A 23,624-nucleotide genomic window follows, 5' to 3' on the forward strand; every position below is an offset into this window, starting at 1 on the left:
ATGTTTCAATACTTTATACTTACTGAGATGTGTTTTATGGCCTTATATATAGTGTGTCCTGGAGACTTGTTCCATGTGCACTTGAGAAGAATATCTAATTGGCTGTTGCTGGATTGAGTGTTCTATAGACATCTCTTAGGTCTAGTATTGTTTAAGTCTTCTGTTTCCTAGTTGATCTGTCTCTTATCCATTATTGAAAGTTGAGCATTGAAATATTCAACTATTATTATTGAATTGTCTTTTTCTCTTTTTAATTCTGCTGGTTTTTGTTTTATCATTTGGGGGCTCTGTTGTTAAGTACTTACTAGTTGGAATTCCCATTGTGGCTCAGCAGAAATGAATCCTACTAGCATCCATGAGGATGCAGGCTTAATCCTTGGCCTTGCTCAGTGGGTCATGGATCCAGCATTGCTGTGAGCTGTGGTATAGGTCACAGACGTGGCTAGAATCCTGTGTTGCTGTAGCTGTGGTGTAGGCCGGCAGCTGAAGCTCTGAATTGACCCCTAGCCTGGGAACTTCCATATGCTGTGGGTGTGGCCCTAAAAAGACACACACAGAAAAAGTACTTAGTGTGTATCATTTTTTAGTGTATCTTGATGTATTGACCCTTTTCTTATTGTAAAATGTGCTTCTTTGTGTCTAATAAGAATGTTTTGTTTAAAGTCTAATATTTTCTGATTTTAGTATAGCCATTCCAGCTCTCTTCTGGTTATTACTTACATAGCCTATCTCTTTCCATCCTCTTACTTTCAACTTATTTGTGTCTTTTAACTCAAAAGTGAGTCTCTTATGGACAGCATATAGTTGGATCACTTTTTTTTCTCCATTCTGCTTTTAATTGGAGAATTAGTCCATATGTATGTGTTACACATATGGTACATACAATTGCATGGTAAACTTTTAATTAATGTTTATTGAATGTGTGGATATTTGTTGAATGAATGAACAAATAAGTAAATGAATCATTCTCACATAGGTCCATATAGTCAAAAGTGTTAAATAAAATATTACAATTTCAGCAATGTCTATATGTGTTTCAGACAGTGCCTATCTCAAGCCTAAGTAGAAATGTGAGGGTTTTTGAACATTAGCAAATCATTTAATGTGACTTAAAGCATTAATAAATTTAAGGAAATGAACCATATGATCACAGCAATGACCAGCGAAAATTCTTTATTTAAAATTCATTGCCCCTTCAAAATTTTCAATAAAAATAACAACAACAACAACAAAGAACCAAGAGTACAAATGAACTGCCTTGGCTTGACAAGCAGTGCCTTTAAAAAAAAAAGTTCCTGATACCTGTACTTCATGAAGAGGACTCTTAGAAGCTTTCCCTTTAAAGTTAGGAATGAGAGAAGGATGCTTGCAGTCCCCTCTTATATTTAGCATGGTACTAGAGAAACTAATAATGTAATAGGAAATAGGAAAAAAAATAAATGTAAAATATTAAACTGGAAAAGAAAAATTAATATTCATTGTATGCTGATTTTCTGATCATTTTCTACAGAGAAAATGCAAAAGAATCCATAAATAATTTACCATTCTACATTTTCCTAGAAAACTTTCATTATTTGTGTCATAAAGACACATTTTAAAAAAGGAAGTGATGTAATCATCTTATTTTGTCAAAAAGAAGATCCTTTTTAGTAGTTGCATTTTCAAATGTACTTAGGAGTTTTAGAGTGATGTTTAAAATCAAGTTATATGTTTTCCCTCTAGAGCTACAGAGACTTCTGATGAAGTGGAGAGTCTGCGACCCCCTAGGTTTTTTAATGAAGATGGAGTTATCAGACCTTACAGGTTGAGAGATGGTACTGGAAATCAAATGTTACAGGTGGGTGAAGAAATATCTTATGAATTAAGATTAGTCAAGTAAGGTTTTTTTTTAACTATCTTTATAATGCTTTAAATATATATTAGGTTATTTGCACTTTCATATGTTTTATTAAATCCATCTAAAGTTTCTTACATTTATTTAGGTTTTAAATGTACATTTATTTAAGATTTTTTTTTCTTTTTTACAGGCATCAAAAAGTATGATATGAAAACAGTTAATGCATGACTTTGCAAGTGAAAGACAACAGTAGATTTTAGTCTTTTAAAATTTACAAACTACGTTCAGCTGTTTCAGTATTTTGAATGCAAAGAAAAGTTTTTATATTGGTAACTTTTTGTATAGGATTTTTAGCAAATCTTATCTTTTTATAGGGTATTCTTAGTTCTGTACTGTATTTGCTAGATTTGTTGAAAGCCATTGTGCCTTAGGTACCCTCATAATAGATGGTGCTTATTTACCCAATTAGCCATATCTATTTAGGGTGCTTCTTTCTGTTCATCAAACTATTAACAGCTTTTATACCAGATATAGTCCTCATGTCCAGTTAGGTATGGATAAGGAAAAAGATCATGACCACTGCTATTGTGAATTGTTGGGTTCTCCTGCTTTTCTTTTGAAGAATGCTCAAGTGGCCATGACCCTTTTCCTACTTTATTCTATGTAGTCTATTTAAAACCCTCTGTAACTGATAAGCAATTCACAGGAAAACCAGTAACTTTCAGAAAGGAAACAGCTTTTGTAGCGGTAGACAGTTTGAAGGTAGAATATTTTATCTGTTTAGATAACTCCTACTTTATAAATTGGACTTTTAAAAATCTGGATTTTACTGTAGGTAACATACACAGTAGTGGGACATACTAATTTAAAGTCATTTCTGTGATTTAGATGTGGAATACTAAATTAAATCATTTGTTTGAAAACAAGGAGCCATTCTGTTGTGTAAACTTGAAAGTACTCATAGTAATAGTAAATTGTGAGAAGATATAATTCTTCTTTTATAGCTTTGATATTTTAAATATTGTTGTGTTTAAAGTCATCAGGATAAAGATTTAAAATTTAGTATTTTACCCGTTACATGCAGAGTATATAATTTTTCCTTAAATGTACTTCCATAAATTGTGACCATTGAGTTAATCTATGATATTTAGTAAAGTGGTTTTATGCTGTGTTTAAAATGTTTTTAAATCATCAAAATAATTGCGTATTGGGATAGAACTGGCAATCTAGTGAAAGGTTGTGTTCTAAAGGACATACTGACAAACTACAAAGACAGTGTATCATTCTTTGAAAATGTTGCAGAAGTCACCTATAGTTATACAGTCGAAACATGTTTCTACTCACTACTTGCCTTCCCTTATTAGAACACAGTTATTGTGTTACTAATTCATTTTACTAGACTGAATAGTTAACAAATGACCTTTCAGAAAAGTAAAAATATTTCTTAAGAGACTATTTTATAAACTGAGTAGGAAATAAGGATGAGTAATGAGAGTTTAGACATAAACCTTCATTGATTAGGGAACAGATGAGAAGAAAGCCATGAGATACCAAAAATTTCTCACAATTGATAACTTGATTTCAGTAACAAGTAAATTTGTTCTACACTTTCATTAGTTGTTTTCTGAAGCTTTGGGACTTAAAGGGCATGACTATTGACTCTATTTTTAAACATGCCTATTAATTTCATTAGGTCAGTCTTAGTTAATTGCTGCAAGAGCTATTTAAATGACTGAAAACTCACCATCTTTGTCAGCCATTTACTTATTTTTCAGCAAGAGCATTAAACACAGTATAAGTTGGAAACCTGTAGGAATTCACCAGATGCCTTAGAATGTTTCTGTTTAGCATTATTCTGTTACAGGTGTCAGAAATGGGTTGTTGCTTTAGTGGTAGTAGTGCTTTTTTGAGTCAAAACTCTACTATATTATTATTGAACACTTTAATATATATAAATACCAGTACTGTGGCAAAGAAGTCGATGACATATAAACCATACTTAAAATCTCATATGCCTAGATTTAATCTAAGAGACTTAATAGTGATGCCCTTAGAAAATATTTAATACTTTCAAGTGTTTGTTTTTTTATTTTATAATTTTCTAAAAATGGTGCTATTTACTAAATTATAGACTTATATATGATAATTAAATATGAGATACACTCTTACATTATGTACCCTTCTATCTAGAAAGTGGCATATTATTATAGTGTTTCCTAGTAGTGAGTTAAAATTGCCTACTGGAGAAATAGACTAACTTTAATATATTCATAGAATACTTTACAGGTAACATCAAACTATTTTTTACATTGAGTGTACTAACCCTGGAGTTTAGTCTTAAGTCTATTATGTTATAAAATATTATCTCCATAATTACTACTCCACTCAGAGCTGAAGTCTCCAAAATTATTGACTCCTTGAACATTTCATAATTTTACATGTTTCCAAGCAATTTGCCATACATAACTAACCTTTGTGCTTCTTTTTTCTTTACCATGCTTACAGAAAATTCAGGTCTACAGGGAGTGGATTATGACTCACAGTAGCAGTAGTGATGATGATGATGATTAGTCAGATCTAAATGTTAAAATTCATATGTTCTTTGTCATTTTATTTGGAATGTTTCATTGACATGTTTTGCATGACTAATACCATAATGTCCATATGTCCATTTTTAGAGAGTTAAAAGTACTTTTTCCTTTTCAAACATTTTTTCTATACATTTTCAGAAGCAAAATACTTGCATTATTTAAGCACAGAAAAAATGTATTTTATAGTCAAAGTAAGACATACTATATATATATTACAGCATTTGCTTGTATATATTTTGCAGCTTTGTAATAACAGTTTAAAATTTAGACAAATTCTTTTAATGTACACTAGTTTCATTTTAACTTACTTGCTTATTTTTTAGTAAAATTCTGTTTTTAATATTCTCTGTAAATTTTCTAAGCTGTAATATAATGTAATTGAGTAAAAAAAGAAAAGAAAGCGAAAGAAAATAGTCAATGTGTTATATATATTAACATTTTAGAAGTATTTTTGTCAAATTTCTCTTAATAAACTTAAATAACTTGAAGCAATACAAATTTGTTGTTCTATTCCAAAGCATATAGGTTGAAATAAGAAACATTCATGATTTGTCATAAATGTTAGACAGTGAAATAATTTATAGTCTGAGAATGAAAAAAAGTGCTTTGGCTCTCTTTTTAGCTCATTTTATTATATATATTTATTCTGAAACAGTGCACAAAGTTGGTTTTGCAGTCACTGTATTTATTAACTTACATAGCCTTATGCTGTGTCCTTAGTATAAATGTTATAAATTAAGGACATTAGAAGAGTTTTCATACTAAGCATAGTTATATGTATTTCTTATGGGTAAATATTGTGAAAATGTTAACTGTGTTTCTGAAAAATGTATAAAGCAGTCTGCTTTGTGTTTTGTGTACTGAAGGTTTGTTGTTTTTTTTTTTAATTTCAACTTAGATGAAACTTTTTTTCTATTCTAGTATATCAGATGTACTTTAAAAAAAAACTCTATAAAAGGTTAATGACTATTAGTAGTATGATGTTTAATCTTGCGTGACTATTCTGCTTTTGAACCAACAAATTAATATGTACCTTAATTTATGTTAAGCAGTTTGCATTTAACGAGCTTATTTTGTAGTAGATAATTGCCTTAATAGTTAAACTTTTAGTTTAATTTATTCAACCAGTGATTTCTGGGTCTCCTACCTCTTAGGTTTATCAAGATTTTATCTCTGTAAATTGTCATTCTCTATTTCTTAGAAAATGACTATATTTTTAATACTGAGCTTACAAAAAAAGAAGCTGAAAAATTTAGTTGTTGAAATTCCTACCTGCCTAGCATTGATTCACATTAAGTAGAAGTCAAGGTTGTGTGTGACTGTCAAAGGATTTAATTACTGTTTTCATAAAAAATAATATTCTTATCTTTTTATAATAAAACAGTGACCAGTAAAATAGTCACTCTTGACTGGTATTGGAGACAATCTGTCATGTACCCACTGCTGTCTTCACCCTTGTTCAAAGTCAAAGCCTGCTGCTTCTACTAGAAACTGGAAAGAACACAGCCTATTGTTATGCGTTATGTACTCCTAAGGAAGGAGAGGGTCTGAAAATTTCTTCATTGACTTCTTAGATTCCACCTTTGCTACTAAGCACAAGGCCTTTCTAAAGGGGGGAATGCTAAATTGCTTGTTTGCAAGACATTTACTGAGTTTCCTGTGGCTGGTCTGTGATACTTAATTCTATGGTACAGATTTCCTACAGATCCTTATGAATTTATGTGGAAAAATTCTAGGTATTTCAGCAGTGTCTTACCATTTTAATGAAAAGAAAACTAAAGCTAGAATTACATTTATTTAAAATTGCGTGAACAGTAGATATTTAAAACAGAACTATAGTAACTATAAACTTTGTTCATATGGTCTAAGGGAATCATCGTTAAGTTTTTAGCCCTCATAAGTGACATATATTCTAACAGTAAAATTGCCCTAGTTCTTTCTGTTTTACTGCCCCAATGAAATAAGCTTCTCTGCTGACAGGTATTAATTTTTTTTTCCAGTTTAAAAATTACATTATTTTGTTGCTTTTATTTTAAGAAAGATTTAAGACAGGATTGCTCAGTGTTTTTTTGTGGGTTTTTTTGATGATTTTTTTTTTTTTTTTTCCCGTTATAGCTGGTTTGCAGAATACTGGTTTACAACAGAATTATACGGTAAACCAGCTCTGTATTTTCTTGGTGGAAATAGAGGACTTGGACAAAAATATCTTCTTATTTCTCATCACATATATAGAAAATGAGTTCAATGAGTTTTAATGGGATGGTAGGTCTTCAGTCTATTAGTGGCTCTATAATTAATTAGAACTTTAAAAATCGAAGTCTCCATTTAATAAAATATAGTGAGAAAGCTAAGTTTGAAAGATTGACTATGTAATTCCACACCTATCCATATCCTTTAACTTTATTTATATTCTGTAATTCTATGTGGTCATTACTTATGTGTACACAAAGGGGTGTAGGGTTCTCGTCTAAGGGAATAATCACTCATTTTCTTTTTTCCTTTGTGTCTGCTTGACACTTGAATCCCATATCGAAAACTGACAGGAAGAAAAATTTGTAAAAATCCTGAAATTGTAAACACTTATCATGATGGATAAATAATCTGTTTATAAGAGCCTATAAATGAAATTAATTAGTGCTCATATTTGATATAGATTTATATTACTGCTAACTTTAAATATTTGTTAGAGAAAGAAGTTGAATAAATTTCAAGTTGCTTCTGTATTTTTTTCCTTTTTTTTTTTAGGGCCACATCTGCAGCATATGGAGGTTCCCAGGATAGGGGTCGAATCGAAACTGCAGCTGCTGGCCTACACCACAGTGATGGCAACACCAGAAACTAGCAGCATCTGTGACCTACACTGCAGCTTGCAGCAACACCAGATCCTTAGTCCACTGAACAAGGCCAGGGATCAAACCCATGTCCTCATGGATACTAGTCAGGTTTGTTACCACTTAGCTATGACAGGAACTCCTGCTTTTGTCTTTAAATAATCAGGATTTTATCAATTTTACCTTTTGAAATTCTTCACGACATATCATTGATGCAATTTTGAGTGTTGACTTTAAGGTCGTGTTATTAAAATTTACAAACAGAGCCATTATAGGTGTTTGACTAGGTCATCAAAGTTTAATATGAAAAATATGCGACCATATTTTATATCCTGAGGTCACATACACTATAGAATGATGACTGCTATAATAGCTACTATAGTAGTTCATCTGACTTAAATCCTGTCCTGAAATTTTGCATTATACTTTTTTAGAGTGTTGGGAGGAGGACCACAAACAATCATCCCTAACAACAACCTATTATTTAGTACTTTTCTACTGTACCCTCAAGCCTCAGTTTTTTGTTTTATAGATTTCCTTGCATATTTATAATTTATTATTTATTATAATAATCCAAAATACTAAAGATCCTAAGAGATCTAAACAAGATACACAGATTATTCATTTATATCAAACAGTATTATGATGAATATATAAAAAGAATGTCAATTTATTATTCTACCCTGCGCCTTTGAAATAAATGGCAATCGGTTTAAAATGTTTACAGCATTAATTTAATCTTTAATTTCAGTGAGTGAATATTTGAATTCATGGAGTACAGTGAGTATGATCCATACTATATATACAAAATATTATAGAAAGTCCTGAATCAAAGAGAAATGAAACACATTATTTCAAATAGGTCTGTTAGGGAGCTAATTAGAATGATTTATGACAGTCATATGTGGGAGTTTATGGTTTGGTCAGTTTTATTGTGGTAGAACACTTTCATATCTATAATTATCTCACAATCTGTAAAATAAATTTATTTAACAGTCATTCCATATCAACCAATATGTATATAGGAACATGTACTTCCAAAATCAGCTTTAAAATAAATGTTTAATAATATTGTAAAATTGGCTTTTTTATAATGTAACTCTCTTTATTGCATATACCTATTCTACACAGTGAATGGTAATAAAGGTATCTACTAAATTTGCATTATGCTGTTTTTCTGGATCTTAGCCTTAATTTGATTTTCTTTTTTTGTCCTTTTTAGGGCCACACCCACGGCATATGGAAGTTTCCCAGGCTAGGGGTCTAACCAGAGCTGTAGCTACCAGCCTACACCAGGGCCATAGCAACTCCAGATCCCAGCCACGTCTGTGACCTACACCACAACTCACAGCAACATCAGATCCTGAAGCCACTGAGCAAGGCCAGAGATCGAACCTGCAACAAATCCTAGTCGGATTTGTTTCCACTGTGCCACAACAGGAACTCCCCCCTTAATTACTTCAGCATTCGAAATATAGTCATTGCGTTTTTTTAAACAGACAATCAGGATAGTCAGAGAATGAGTTAAGTATATGTAATTCTTCTTAATTGGGAATGCTTTGTTTTTCTATAAATTATCATTTATGAATAACAACTATATTATGTCTTCGAAGATTTTTTTGATGTATTCAATAAAACTTGGTGTTTCTTTGAATTAAAAAATTTGAGACTGGCACTTCATGGAGAAAGGCAAATCCTACTTGTGAATCACCTAACATTGGTTCTCAACCTATAATACTAGTATTTTATGGAATATGTGAAATTTTTAAATTTTAAATTAACATATGCTCAATGAAGTAAGACTGGAGAAGAAAAAATTACCCTGTCTCCCCACCATTTATTTATTTTATTTTATGTTTTTTTGTCTTTTTAGGGCCTCACCCAAGGCATTTGGTGGTTCCCAGGCTAGGGGTCGAATCAGAGCTGTAGCTGCTGGCCTTTGCCACAGCTACAGCCAAGCGGGATCCAAGCCACGTCTGCAACCTACACCACAGCTCACAGTAACACCAGATCTTTAACCCACTGAGCAAGGCTGGAGATCGAACGTGCTTCCTCATGGATGCTAGTCAAATTCGTTTCCACTGAGCCACAGTGGGAACTCCCCCACCATTTATTACGGTGTATTTCATTTAAAAATTTGTATTCATGTAATTATTATTCCAATGTGTAAATATATGTTATACTTTTTTGTAAATTTTTAAAATTATTCACTTATAAAGATTAAAAAGGTGACCTACTCAATCCCTCACATGGGAAAACTGATCTTTATTTCTGGAGTATGTTATAACCAGCAGAACCTCTCTTTATTTTTAGAGCTGATGTAGAAGCTTTTTCTTTTTCATTGAACGTATTTTTCCCTTTTGACTACCTTTTTTTAAAAAAAACCCATTAAATCTTGTATGTATGTATGAGCCTTATGTTTTTTCATTGTGTATGAATCTTGACAGCTAGGTTATCCCATGGGGGTAGTATTTTTTAACCATTTCAGATATTTATCGATGTTGTCTTTGAATCTCTTACATCTCTTACGAAGATATCATAGTTGCCATTACTTAAGTTGTTGTAGAAGGGAGGCTGTTTTTCTTTGTTGTATATTTCTTTTCTTTCAGAAATTACAGATGTTTATAATTAGCTTCAAACACTGCCTTAATAGCAATTGGAAGATAACTACTTTCAGCTGACGTGATATTTCCCTTTACTTCGTGAGGAGATTACAACTGATCTGGAAGAAAGGGCTTATCATAGGCAGTCAGATCACCAGAATAGCACTGAACACTCCTCCTGGCTTCATCTGAAATTTTGAGTAAGTTGACAAGAACTAGGAGACAAAGGCTTATTGGATTTCACTCTTCATTTTTTCACTCTTCCTCTCCAGAAATATACTTCTGAATGGGATGAGAAACTGAAGAGAGACAAATTCTGTTATCAAGGCAAATTAGACTTAGCATCTCAGGTAAAGCAGATCCCATGATAAGGAGAGTACCTATCCAACTGGGATATAATACTTACACCTCATTTATTTGACATAACTTTCTTGAAGAGTCTTTGGCACATGATGTTTGAAGGCCTGTATATACATTTGAACATTTAGTAGTAAGTCCCACTAACTTTATTTTGGACCAATAGAGTAATTTACCTCCCTTAGGACCTTACAGGATTACATAAAATACTGTGTGAATAAGACTTTTCTGAAAGTGATGATTCCACTTAGGAAAGGTTCTAGTTTTCTTTTTGTCAAAAAAGTATAAAATAAATTTTTAAATAATTTTTTAGTCCAATAACTGAAATGAGACTAATTTGATTAGTAAATCTTTGTCAAAAATTTGTCATCATTTCATCCCATTAATTTGTAAATACATTAAGGAAGAATAAACATTATTAAAGTAGACTATAGCACATTTAACCCTGAAAGAAATTAAAATGTTCACTAGGTTCAATTTGAGTCTTACTTTCTGCTTACCAAGGATGTGCAAATAGAGATAAAACTCTGCAGTAAGTATTTAAAAGATGTTTAGCCTTTATTTAGCCAAAGGTGCTAAACTGTAACCTGGGATTCAACCCCAAGTCTCTACTGACATGTTAGAGCTTTACGTTATAATTTCTCCGGTTACCTTTAGTAGTACACAGATTGTCAACATAAATTGAGCTTATTAAAGCTCCTCTCCAGATTTTTTTCTAGTTTGTACTCTAACAGTAATGTTAGAGAACTTTAGTATAAATTATGAAAAGTCTATTTTTTTATTAGCCAAATATCCTATGGAACAAAAATTGTTCTCTTCCAAATGAAATCATCTTCGTAGAAAATTAGATTGGAAGCCACTTTTATTCATCTAAAAACAAAATTTAATGTCATCTATGAAAGGAAGCACCATGTATAGTTGTTGGTTAAGGCTTTAGTTGTCAATTTAAATGAAATCGGTATTGTGGTTACTTCTGATGATTCTGATGAACTGTTACTCAGTGAAAATTTGAAGACTCCTATGGGAAGCAATTTGGGGAAATGTACTTTTTTCTGTCTTTTTGGGGCTGCACCCATGGCATATGGAGGTCCCAGGCTAGGGGTCCAATTGGAGCTGTAGCCACTGGCCTATACCACAGCCACAGCAATGCCAGATCTGAGCCACGCCTGCAACCTACACCACAGCTCATGGCAATGCTGGGTCCTTAACCCCCTGAGTGAGGCCAGGAATCAAACCTGCGTCCTCATGGATACTAGTAGGATTCGTTTCCACTGAGCCACGATGGGAACTCCCAAAAAATGTACATTTAGACATTTTGTGGCACTTTGAGTCTGAGTAGTTGTGTTTCCTGAATGATTTGGTAGCATGGTTTATGTGACTATAAAGAAAAAATCTAATGCTATGTATTTATTCTTTATATGAGTATTTGTTAAACTCATATTAGTTATGTATTAGACATTCTTCCAGGTCTTACAGTTAACCCTGAAGAGGATAGTCCAGATTCCTCTCATTTCTCATGAGCTTATAGTTGTAGTGAGCTTGATTCATACCATGTTACATGTACGCAGAGGCCACCACTGTTCTGCTGGATCTTTACAGTGTTATTCTTGTTTGTTGATCAGCTGCTACATGCAAGGTTCTAAGGAACTCTAGGAATCAAAAGACACATAAGATATGCCCATTCTTCCAAAGAGATAATGATCCCTAAGTATTACATGAGATTGAAGCATTATAAGAGACATGGCACATCTTGCAGACCATCTGAATCCATATTCCAGTGAGGTGTTAAAATGACATCCTGCATAGCCTCCTTGCCTGCCTGCTGGGGTCTCTCACAAGCGTCTTATCTTAATAAAACTTTTTCTTGTCTAAAAAAAAAGTCAAATGAGATCCCACTCTATCTACTAGAATATATGTAATTTCTTCTGTGCTAACTCATTTTGACAATAAAAATACCTGAGATGAATCATGCTATATGGTCAGGGCCTGGTTTCTGGAACCATGTAAACCCGAGTACAATACCAGCCTTTTCCTTTTGCCATAGCCTTTTATTATGCTAGTCTGATCTCATATTCCAGACTATAAAATGGAGATAATTGTAGTAGTAATAGTACCTTAGTATATAATACATAGATAATAGTCGATAGTGTTGCTAGGACTAAAACAAGTGAGGTATGTGATTATTAGTACAGTGTCTAGTAGGAACTCATTATCATATTTTCATTATACCTGATGAATTCCAGTTTATATTCTTTGTCATTATATAAATTCTTTACTCCTCATTTGTCTATTCTTTACCAAAATAAAGCCATAATTAGATTTTGCCTTTTTTTTTCCTTTGAGGTTAATAGAATAGTTAGAATGTTGTGACAGTTTCCACACATTAATTGGTAAGCAATAGAAGCAATAAAACCTCAGTGATTTGACTGCTTTTAATTGTACAGTTTTTTAAAAGAAATGTTAACTGTTTTCAGGTTTATGTAGTATCATGTGTCAATAAATGTTGTTCAGTAGAGGTTCTGCTGGAAATGAATTAGAGAGACTTTGTAACTATCCACTTAGACACTATTTCTGACGAACTTCTCTGGCCTTCTAGACTGTATTAGGTTAATTAATGGTCTGCTGTTGTCAGTGCACATAATCAAGTCATGAGCACAATTCTTTCCTTTCGCCAAACTGTTCTAGTTGAACCAGTTGATGACAATTCACAATCCTTAAGATAATAGTTTCTTTTATTTGATTTTATGTCACAAGGTTACTCTCAGCTTTCCTGTCCTAGGCTGTCAGCATAATTTATACTTTGGTTGATGGTCAAAATAGCTCATTAACATGGGAGGAGAAAAGGCATAGGGGGATTAAACAAAGCCTAATTCCTCTTCAGATTCGATGGCAGTCAGTGAGATTTCATTTTTTTAAAAAAAATCAATTTGCCTCACATAATAAGCTGAATACCACTAGTTAACTCATGTTTGTATTTATTCTGTTATATTATGAAATCATTGAGCTTTCAGGTAATTGATTTCTACTACAGTTACCCATGAAGCTTGGTTGAATACCTTGTTTTTTCGAGTCCTCAGATCTCCTGTATTTAAAGTGAATTGATAAAACCTTTTTTATCCCTAACCTTTAATCAGAGAACTCTAAGGAAGCTGAACTTATTGACTCCATTTTTCTCGAAAGATATTTTGAACAAATCATCTGTTTACTTCTTGAATAATTGAGAAATAGTAGCATTTACCATTTGTTTACCTCCTTGAATTTTGTTTTTATTTTTTATTTTGGGGTTTTTTTGTTGTTGTTTTTTAGGGCCAGCAAATATAAATTCCCAGGCTAGGGATTGAATTGGAGTTACAGCTGCCGGCCTATACCACAGCCACAGCAACACAGGATCAGAGCTAGGTCTAGAACTTAAACTACAGCTCATGCTCTGACCCTTGTCTACCACCTACATCACAGCTCATGGCAACATTGGATCCTTAACCCACCAAGTGAGGCCAGGGATCAAACCGTCATCCTTATGGATACTAGTCACATTCATTTCTGCTGTGCCACAACGGAACTCCTTGAATTTTATTTTTAAATGTAAACTTAATTTTTTAATATAATCTGTTCATAAACTTTTCATTTTTCCCCATTATCTCCTAACTATTCAAATTAGCCAATCTGTAAAACCAATTATTTATTATCCAGTAGATTCTCTTGTTTGATAGCGTATTATTCTTACTTTATCTTTCATCTAAATGACTTTCATTTTCCTTTTACCACTCATGCTGCTATCTTCTAAATAAAATTGTTTATACCTCTATAAAACTTGGTCTTCTGAAAGAATCAGATATTGATTAGATTTTATTTGTTTTTTGCTTAACTATATTATTTTTACCCAATTTTCTTAATTATATTTCTAGTGAATATTAGCATCTTCTGTTGTTTAGGATTTAAAACCTTCCATGTTAGTGATTTGTTCCTATCATCTATCTTTTGATATTTTGCTTTGTTTTTTTCAGAAATATTTTTGTTCCAGGACTCTGCTACTTCCTAGCATTCAGATGGTTTGAAACTTAGCAGTGTTTTCTGTGTTACTATAGTTGCTAGGTATGTTCTTTTTCTAAAGTACTAGGACTTACCTGGCAGGAAATAGATAATAGTAACCCTGACACAGCTGTCTTTTCACTTCCTAATTGTTGTGTGTTTCTAATGTATAATCAATTTGCTTTGGATTTATTTATATCTAATAAACTTAGGTTTACATACTCATTTTTCCTAATGCAAAAGAGGCCCTTTACCAGTAACCTTACATTTTATTTTATGCATTTATTTATTTAGTCTTTTTTTTAGGGCCATACCCATGGCATTGGAAATTCCCAGGCTAGGAGTTGATTTGGAGCTCTAGCTGCCAGCCTACATCACAGCCATAGCAACTCCAGAGCCAAGCCACGTCTGTGACCTACACTGCACCTCATGGCAACAACAGATCCTTATAACCCACTGAGTGACTCCAGGGATCAAACTCGCATCCTCATGGTTACTAGTCGGGTTCATTACCACTGAGCCACAATGGGAACTCTAACCTTACATTTTAATCATTACTTAATAGGTCTGAATAATTATGTATAGTGAATGCAGTTTCCTTTGTTTCTCTGTTTATTTCTTTAAGAAAATTCTTAAAGATAGATAATTCATATATTCTTATAATGAATAAGGCAAAAAAAAGCTCTCCTTTAACACTATAGCGTGTAAATGACACTAACGTCTAAAGTACTAGTGATTGTACTTGATACTTAGGCAAATCTGTTGATATTTCTGCTGAACTTTGGTCCTTTTTTTTTTTTTTTTTTTTTTTTTTTCAAACTTTGGTCTTGATGTAAAGGCTCTAATGTGATTCCTAGCCATGGTTTTGCTTCTTCCTTTATTTTAATGGGTACCATAAATTATTTTAGTAAAAACGTTCATACCTAACGTGTTCGGGATGGAGGAAGATAAAATATTAATATTACATTATTTGGACCCCATTAACCTGAAAAAAATTCAGCCAACCTGAGCTGCTTTAGTAACCTACCTCAGCAATGTCTAGCACCCAGGGATATTGAAGACATTTTTGAGGTACCAGGGAAACGTGTGACTGACACTATCATTGTGTATGAAAAACACTAGAATTACAAGTGGAGAAACCATTTTTCGGAGCCCAGTTTTGCAACTTACTGTGTGACCCCAAGCAAGTCACTTAACTGTAATCTTAACCTAATTAGACAAGGTTGTTGTGAAGATTAGATGGAAAAGACACTTACATGATCCTCAATTTCTTTGTGTATAAAAGGAAAAGATTCGTTTGGATGAATAATAATAATCCTTCAGGTCTAAAATTCCAGGTTTTTAAATAAGTGTTTTGAAAAGTATAAAGCTTCATGTATAGTGAATTTATAAAGTCAAATAATTAGAAATTTGTGACCAAAGGCAATGACATCTGTAGATTCTTTATAATATGATGGAAGATGATGGCTGATAAGCTATCACTTCTCTCCCATCCTTCTGTGGGATTTATTTTAACTAAGTTCCAAAGTTGTAGTTTCTACTCATTAGTGCTGTTCTTATTCCATATTCCTGTGCTTGTAATGAAGACTAATCACAATTCTGCTGTATATGGAGTTGTCTTTGATATTTTTTCAGATACATCCATTCTAATAAGAAAGATTACATACAGTTCACTATACCTTTCAAAGCAGACTATTTTGACCATCTGTATTTCAAGTGTTGGATTTAAGATTTTTTTATGAACTCCAAAAAGCATTTGAAGAATTACTTTTTTAAGCTTTTATTTATATCAGATGCTGTTGTGTCTATTGAAGTGGTTTAATTACATAAATGTACAGATTAGATTGGGTCTGAAAAGTGATAAAAGTCAGACTCAGTTGTAATACCCAAACAACGTAATGTTGAAATAGAAGTTAATTACTTAGAATTGAACCATTAGCTTTCAAGTTTTTTTGAAGATTGTGGTCAATTAGTGGAGTTTATAGACTCTTGACTCCTAGTAATAGTGATATGCTTTAAGAAATCAACATTTGTATTCCTTATTTTAAAATTTGGCCATACAGGAGTTCCTGTCATGGAGCAGCAGAAACGAATCCGACTAGGAACCATACGGTTGTGGGTTCAATCCCTGGCCTCTCTCAGTGGGTTCAGGATCCAGAGTTGCCATGATCTGTGGTGTACGTCACAGACGCGGCTCAGGATCTGGTGTTGCTGTGGCTCTGGCATAGACCAGTGGCTACAGCTCCAATTAGACCCCTAACCTGGGAACCTCTATATGCCTCAGGTGCGGCTCTAAAAAGACAAAAGACAAAAAAAGAAAAAAAAAATTGGCCATACAGAACAAAAGAAAATAAATACTTTCAAGTTAATTTCTATTACCAAAAAGCTGAAACAAAAGGATTGTAAAGTTAAAATAAAAACTTCACTTCTATTCCCACCCTCACCATTATCCTTCCCAAGCCCAGAGACCAATGCTATGAACAGATTGGCATGTTACCAGAATTTTTTTGTTTATATAAATAAGTGTATGTGTATGTGTTTCTACTCCCCCAAACTCACTGTCAGTAATTTAATTTAATTTCACTTAAAATATGTATCTTGCACATCTTTTTGTATCAGCACACACAGATCTGCCCTTTTCTTTTTCCTAACTGCATAATGTTCCATTATATGCCTATACTCTATTTTAAACAGTCCCCTGCTTTTGAACATTCAGATTTTTTTTTTTTTTTTTTTTTTTTGTCTTTTTGCTGTTTCTTGGGCCGCTCCCGTGGCATATGGAGGTTCCCAGGCTAGGGGTCAAATCGGAGCTATAGCCTCTGGCCTATGCCAGAGCCACAGCAACGTGGGATCCGAGCCGCGTCTGCAACCTACACCACAGCTCACGGCAACGCCGGATCATTAACCCACTGAGCAAGGGCAGGGACAAACCCGCAACCTCGTGGTTCCTAGTCGGATCCATTAACCACTGCGCCACGATGGGAACTCCTGAACATTCAGATTTTTTGCATTTAGCACAGTATTATGAAGAGTCCTATATGTATGCCTTGGCATACTTTTTCGTAAGATAAATTTTAGCAGGGGAGTTGCTAACTCAAAGGGTACATTCATTTGACTTGTGTTTTCTTTTTCTTTCTTTTTTTTTTTTTTTTTTTTTTTTTTTTGGTCTCTTTAGGGCTGCACCCGTGGCATATGGAGGTTCCTAGGCTAGGGGTCTAATTTGAGCTGTAGCCAACGGCCTATGCCAGAGCTACGGCAACACCAGATCTGAGCCGCATCTGTGACCTACACCACAGCTCACCACAATGCTGGATCCTTAACCCACTGAACAAGGCCAGGGATTGAACCTGCAACCTCATGGTGCCTAGTCGGATTCGTTTCCGCTGCACCACAATGGGAACTCCTGACTTGCATTTTCTTGATTTTGAGTTGAGTGGAACATATTCTCAAATGTTTATTATAGATTTGATTTGTATTTTGCTGAAGCTGTAGCATATCCTCACACATTTTCTTGTAAATTCACTCATTTTTTTTTCCTATTTGCTTATTCGTAGTACTATAATTCTGTTACGAAATTAGTTTTATATCACTGTTGACATATTTTCCCTACTTATCCTTTGATTTTTATTTTATTTTACTACATCTGTATTTACTTGCTTATTGCCTTGCTATTCATTAGTGTTTAATTTCCACATACTTAACAGTTTTTCCCTTTGTTTTATGAATTTGTGTTTTATATTTAAAGCCTTCACTTTAAGATTATTAAAAAATTTTTTCCTAGTACTTCTATAGTTTCATTTTGTATAGTTAAATCAATGATCCATGTAGAATTAATTCGATGTAAAGAGAAAGGGATCCAGCTTTAGCTGGCAAGTTGTTTGAAATAACGTACGCACTTACTTGGTAATGCATATTTTCGTCCAGTAGTTTGAAATGCTGTCTTGACTTTGTAAATTTCTGTGTTTGGATATGTAGGATTTTATTTTTCAGTACAATTTTGTCAAATCACTTTTCCCTCTCCACAAAAAAAATTAACAGACACGATCTCAGGAACACATTGAATGTGTGTGTATAAAAAGGGATGAGAAAATAACATCTTTATTATAATGAATTTTTATATCCAAGAATAAATCATGATGGATTTCCATCCATTTCAGATTTTTCTGTTATTCCCCTCAATAGAGTTCACAGCTTTTTTTTATTGTACAAATTCTTTATTTATTAGACTTACCTATAAATATTATCTTTTTTATTACCCTCGTAAGCAGGATTTTTTCCCTCAAGTTACTGAGTTTTGTGTACTTGTATTTTCCAGATACCATCATCTACAAATAATTTCTACTCTTCCTTGCCAATATATCAAATATTGCTTTTTTCTCTTAACAATTTATATTTTCTTAAACTATGACCTATTTCACCTAGTTTTTCAAATTTATATGCATAATTAATAAATTAATAACTTTATTAATTTCTTCTGAATCTGTGGCTATGTCCCTTTTTCATTTGTAATTCAAAGAATTTGGGTTTAATTGCCCTACCTACTGCAGTAAATAGTGAGGATACTCTTTCCTCAATATTATGATCTTTGAAGTTACAAAATTCTTCCATGCAGTTAATTTGTATGTTGTATCCTGCTGTTTTTATTAATTTCTGTTTCCCTTAGTCTGTTCTGTCAGCCTTCTAAAGCAACCTTATTTTGAAGTCAGTTGTTAGCTTTCTTCTAAATTACCTAATTTTAGTTTTTTGATATAGTTTCATGGAATACAATTTTCTTTATGGGATCTTTATATCTTGTTTTGGAATTTTTTCAAGAAATCTAACATTTGGGCTCAATTCTTAAGGAATCTTAGTCACAATTACATTGCTTGCCTTTAAAAAAGAATAGCCTGCAATCTATTTTATATATAAGTGACATGAGTAAAGTCTGTTTCATTTATGTTGTTATCTTAATGTTTTCTGGAACAAAGAATTGTTGACTATGTCATGGGTAGACAGTGTTTCAGCTGAATTAAAAATAAACTCAAAAGCTATTGCATAGGCTAATTAGGTCCTGGGGTTTCCTGTTTGTCCAGAAACACTCTGCTTCTTAATTTTTGATGAATTATGAGGCTGGCAAGTAAAAGCTTATTTGTAAGGCAGATATAAAAATTCCAGGACAAAAGCAAGGTGGGGGCTAATAGTAATACTTGATGCATATGTTTAAATATGTGTTAGTGCTTACATGTATTTTTGTATAGATGTGATCAAATACTAATCTTTTTTCCAATTCAAAATGAAAATGATCATTGAATAGTAACTTTAGTAGATGCAGCTTTATCTTGGTGAGATAACAATATCTTCTAAAAATATAGCATTAAAGACTGGTATAGCTACATTTGATAAAGTGGTACAAATAGGTACTTTTAAAAAGGGAGCAGCAGTGATTTCATGAATATTCAACTTTCTGACAAAATATTTACCTTATGAGCATAATGATTTGCCCCCTTGGAAAAGGTTTTTAGAGGATCAGTTAGGCATTACTTGCATTAGAATCAGATGTTATCAATTTTCTCACTCTCATCTTTTTTTTTTTTTTTTTTTAGGTCATGGAAGATGGAAGATTTGCAAAATACAAATACTTTACCCATGTCATGATCAATAAAACAGATATGCTAATGATAACCAAAAGGTAACTTGCTTTTTCTAAATTTTCTATAATTTGACAAGGGGTTAACCGATAGTCACTCATGAAGTAAAGCAGTTGTTAATTCACATTTAGTAAGTAACACTGATTCCTGCTAATTATAGTTCTCTTCCCCTATCCTTAAAACTGTGCATTAATGCAGATAAATGCATAACTGCACAAACAATTTTAAATTAAACATTTTAGTGTTTATTTCAGCCAATTAAATAGATACAGAAATTCCCATAAGACAATTCTCTTAAGGATAAGCAATACCATTCCGTCCCTGTCTCTGAAAAAGTACACAATTTCAGCTTACCCCAGATGTCAGTCATCCTCTGGTGGTATATTGCAGATGGATCAGTTTTTATATGGATACTCTAAGATACTGGCAAATATTCATATATTTGGATGGTAGAGGGATTCATGCAAAAATACACAGTGGCATAGCCTTAGAGGAGCAAGTATTGCAGGAGTTATTATTATGCAACTGGGGGAAAGAATAAGCAAATGCAGTGTTAGGGTGGATTTCTGAATGGTGGAGAGTGAAAATGTGGCAGGAGAGATTATGGCTAAATAGAAAGGAATGGTTAATTAACCTATGTGGTTTTGTTCACTGCCAAAAAGATAAACTTATATAAGCATCTTGTTGATTCAAATTGACTACTGAACCTAGCAAACATTTTTTGTTTTTAATCCTAATAATTTCTGATTCTAAAATTTATAGCGCTATCTTAATTTTCTTTTAAAAAGTAACATAAAGTAGAAAACTCACACAGAAGGTATAAATGTGAAAGCCATTATTCATCCCATCTCAGATACCAGTCCCTCTTTTCCCCTTCATAGAGGCAACTAATTTTGTTTCTTTTGTATCTTTCTTGAAATATTCTATGCCTATATAAGCAAACATATGCCTATAAAAGCATACATCTGCCTATACAAACGTACACGTATGTATTTTAATGTAAATGTGAATACACGCTATTGTGTACCTTAATTTTTTACTTAAGTTCTATGTCTTAAAGAGTATTCCATGTCAGCATATGGCAATCTTCCTTAATTTGTAAATGACTGCCTAGTATTCATTCAGAAGTATGTACTAAAATGTACGTCTAAGTTGTTTCTGAACATTTATACTTACAGTGTTTCTATATGTCACTTTTGTTTATGGCGATTTTCTTTTTTCTTTCTTTTTTTTTTTTTTTTGTCTTTTAGGGTCACATCCACGGCGTATCAAATTTCACAGGCTAGGGGTTGAATTGGAGCTATAGCTGCTGGCCACAGCCACAGCCACAGCAGATCTGAGCCGTGTGTGTAACCCATACCACAGCTCATGGCAATGCCAGATCCTTAAGCCACTGAGTAAGGCATCCTCGTGGATAATAGTCAGATTTGTTTCCGCTGAGCCACGATGGGAACTCCTTATAGCAATTTTCAATCATGTTTTATGAACCTTTCTCCCCATTGACTAAAGGTGACTTGTCAGGGTTAAGTAAGAGTCAGTTGCAAAGTTCATTATTTCCAAATCTTGAAACATTTTAGAGATTACTTTCTTCTCAATATAGTAGACCTCTTTAAATAAAATGACATCAACCTTGACAGAGTAAGTTTAGTGAGTTAGTTGTAGATGACTGGAAAGTGCTATTTATACTTAGGATGTCCTTTCTTTTCCATTTCCTCATGTGAAAATAAAGGATCTTTGAATCAGGAGAGGGAGTACTAAGTGCCTGCAACAGGACTAGCCTATCTTTGATTTTTCACATGGGTGAAGATGTCCTAGAGGACAGTAGGTTTGTTGCGACAGCCCTTACAGTCCAGGATTGGTAAAAGGGGATCAGAGACAGAAGACTGAGATGAGAGAAAATATCTTGATTAACTTTCTCCTTTTCCATTCTAGCCAGGTGCCAGCTGTTTCTTTAATTCAGTCCTTTAGCTTAAAATATGTGTCACTTTTAAAGAAGCCTCTGGTTATACCTACTATTGATGTTTCAACCAGAAGGAAAAAAGGGGGAAGAAAGGTCATTTAAGGAAGGATTAAATAGAATTGTTATGGACAGAATGAACTTTCATTTCTTGATTTATTTCCTCAAAATGAGGGTAAATAAGAATCTTAAAAGCAGCGTTCTGATATAGGTTGGTAAATGTATTACACAAAGCCTTAATAATAAAAGCATTTTTCTAAAGCATTAATTATCTGCAAGTCTTGAAATTAAGCATTAATTACATGAAAGTTCCCAAAATATTGCTTGGTCATTGGTTTTGTAAATTTTTCCTATTTTTTAAAAAAGTTCCTTATGTATTTCACTTTATAAGTATTTTTTCTAATATATGTTGTGCTATACATTTCCCACTAATCATTGCTACAGATTTTGTTAACTGTATTCTCATTCTCATTCAGTTCAAAATATTTTCTAATATCCTTTGAGATTCTTTGACCCATGGATTTTTTTTTAGAAGTATGTTTTTAAGTAAGCATTTGGAAATATTCTTGTTATCTTTCTGTTACTTGTTTTCTAGTATAATTGCATTATGATCTGAGAACATACTTTATATGATTTCAGTTCTTTTAAATTCACTGTTTTTATGACCCTGAATATAGTCTCTTTTGGTATATGACCTCTGTGCACTTGCAAAGAATGAGTATGCTGCTAATATTATTGACTATAAGTGCTTCGGTTTTCAAAGTGGGTTATTTTTTTCTTTTGAGTGGCGTGTTGTTTGTAACAAAAGGAACATTTGGACAGCTTACGTGTGAATGGCAGTATAGTTTTGACGAGTTTACCAAAGAGCCATTCATTGTTCATGGGAGAAGGTTGCGCATTGAAGCAAAGGTATGTTGAATAGATTTTTTTTTTGAAAACTTGGGACTGAAAACAACACATTAAAATAGTCTTTACTTTTGTAATGTTTCCACCTCTTTTATTGATGTTGCTTTGTCTTTGTATAGTTTTTCTTTACACCTCCTGTCTTACTCAAGCTTAAAGAGAAGAAAGCTGGACCAAGAAAAAACAGGCTACTTTATGTGCTCTTACATTGACAACAACATTCCTGTGATCTTGTTATACTCAGTAACAAAACTGTGCCTTTCCTCCCCACTGCTATCCAAGGCACCTAAAGTGAGATACTTGTACACTTGAGAATCCCTAGCAGTTGCCTACAGAATATTTTTCCATGAAAATCTTGCTAAAGGACAGGAAGAGTTCTTTAACAGCCTACTATTGACAGTTCTTTCTCTTTTTACAGTATTAGCTTCCTAATTCAGTCATAATCTTTTTAAAGGCAGAGACTAGTTCTTAATCTGATTACTAACAACACAGTGCCTAGCACTTGAATGTTGATGTAAAATACAGTAATGTAGTCACTTGATAAATGATCAGAAACTCAGAATCCATGGTCAAGTTGTAATGATTGCACTAGGAACTATAGGTATTACAAAGAAATACAAAACAATGTATTTGACCTTTGCCACTGGCTGTATTAATCATAAATATGTGACTCAGCCCAAGTTTTGTTCGTTGTTATTTTTGTTTGTTTTATTTGAGAGATTTAATTGGCTCATATAACTGATCCAAGTCTGTGTCTTGTAGCTTAATTATGCTCAAATGACATCATTAGTATTTATTCTCTATTCATTCCTCTCCTTTATTTTATCTTTGCCGCCCCCAACTTTAATGAAAGGTTCTGCTTTCATTAAAGTTGGCTTCATTCTCAAGC

General features: G+C 33.1%; 1 protein-coding gene across 4 annotated transcripts in view; it reads left to right on the top strand.

Moving 5' to 3' along the window:
- The window catches only part of VPS13A (vacuolar protein sorting 13 homolog A), a 261,965-nt gene that overhangs the window by 233,023 nt on the left and 5,318 nt on the right, over positions 1–23,624 (top strand). Inside the window, exons 68-71 of one of the 4 annotated variants that reach the window (XR_014822948.1) lie at positions 1,723–1,837; positions 9,913–10,062; positions 19,831–19,916; positions 22,618–22,741. Coding sequence is in view for 3 of the 4 variants with exons in the window: in XM_021065108.2 (XP_020920767.2) it covers positions 1,723–1,837; positions 19,831–19,916; positions 22,618–22,741 (325 nt within the window). In the remaining variant the exon portion in view is untranslated. Of the gene's footprint in view, positions 1–1,722; positions 1,838–2,027; positions 4,921–9,912; positions 10,063–19,830; positions 19,917–22,617; positions 22,742–23,624 lie in introns of those variants that run through there. The other 3 variants (XM_021065108.2, XM_084988047.1, XM_084988039.1) reach the window with 3 other exon arrangements.

The sequence above is a fragment of the Sus scrofa genome, chromosome 1 (genome assembly GCF_054392235.1).
Source record: "Sus scrofa isolate SSC_HxYL_T2T_F1_AM1 chromosome 1, Sscrofa_HxYL_maternal_Yorkshire_Landrace_v2.0, whole genome shotgun sequence".
In the NCBI taxonomy this organism is placed as follows: Eukaryota; Metazoa; Chordata; class Mammalia; order Artiodactyla; family Suidae; genus Sus; species Sus scrofa.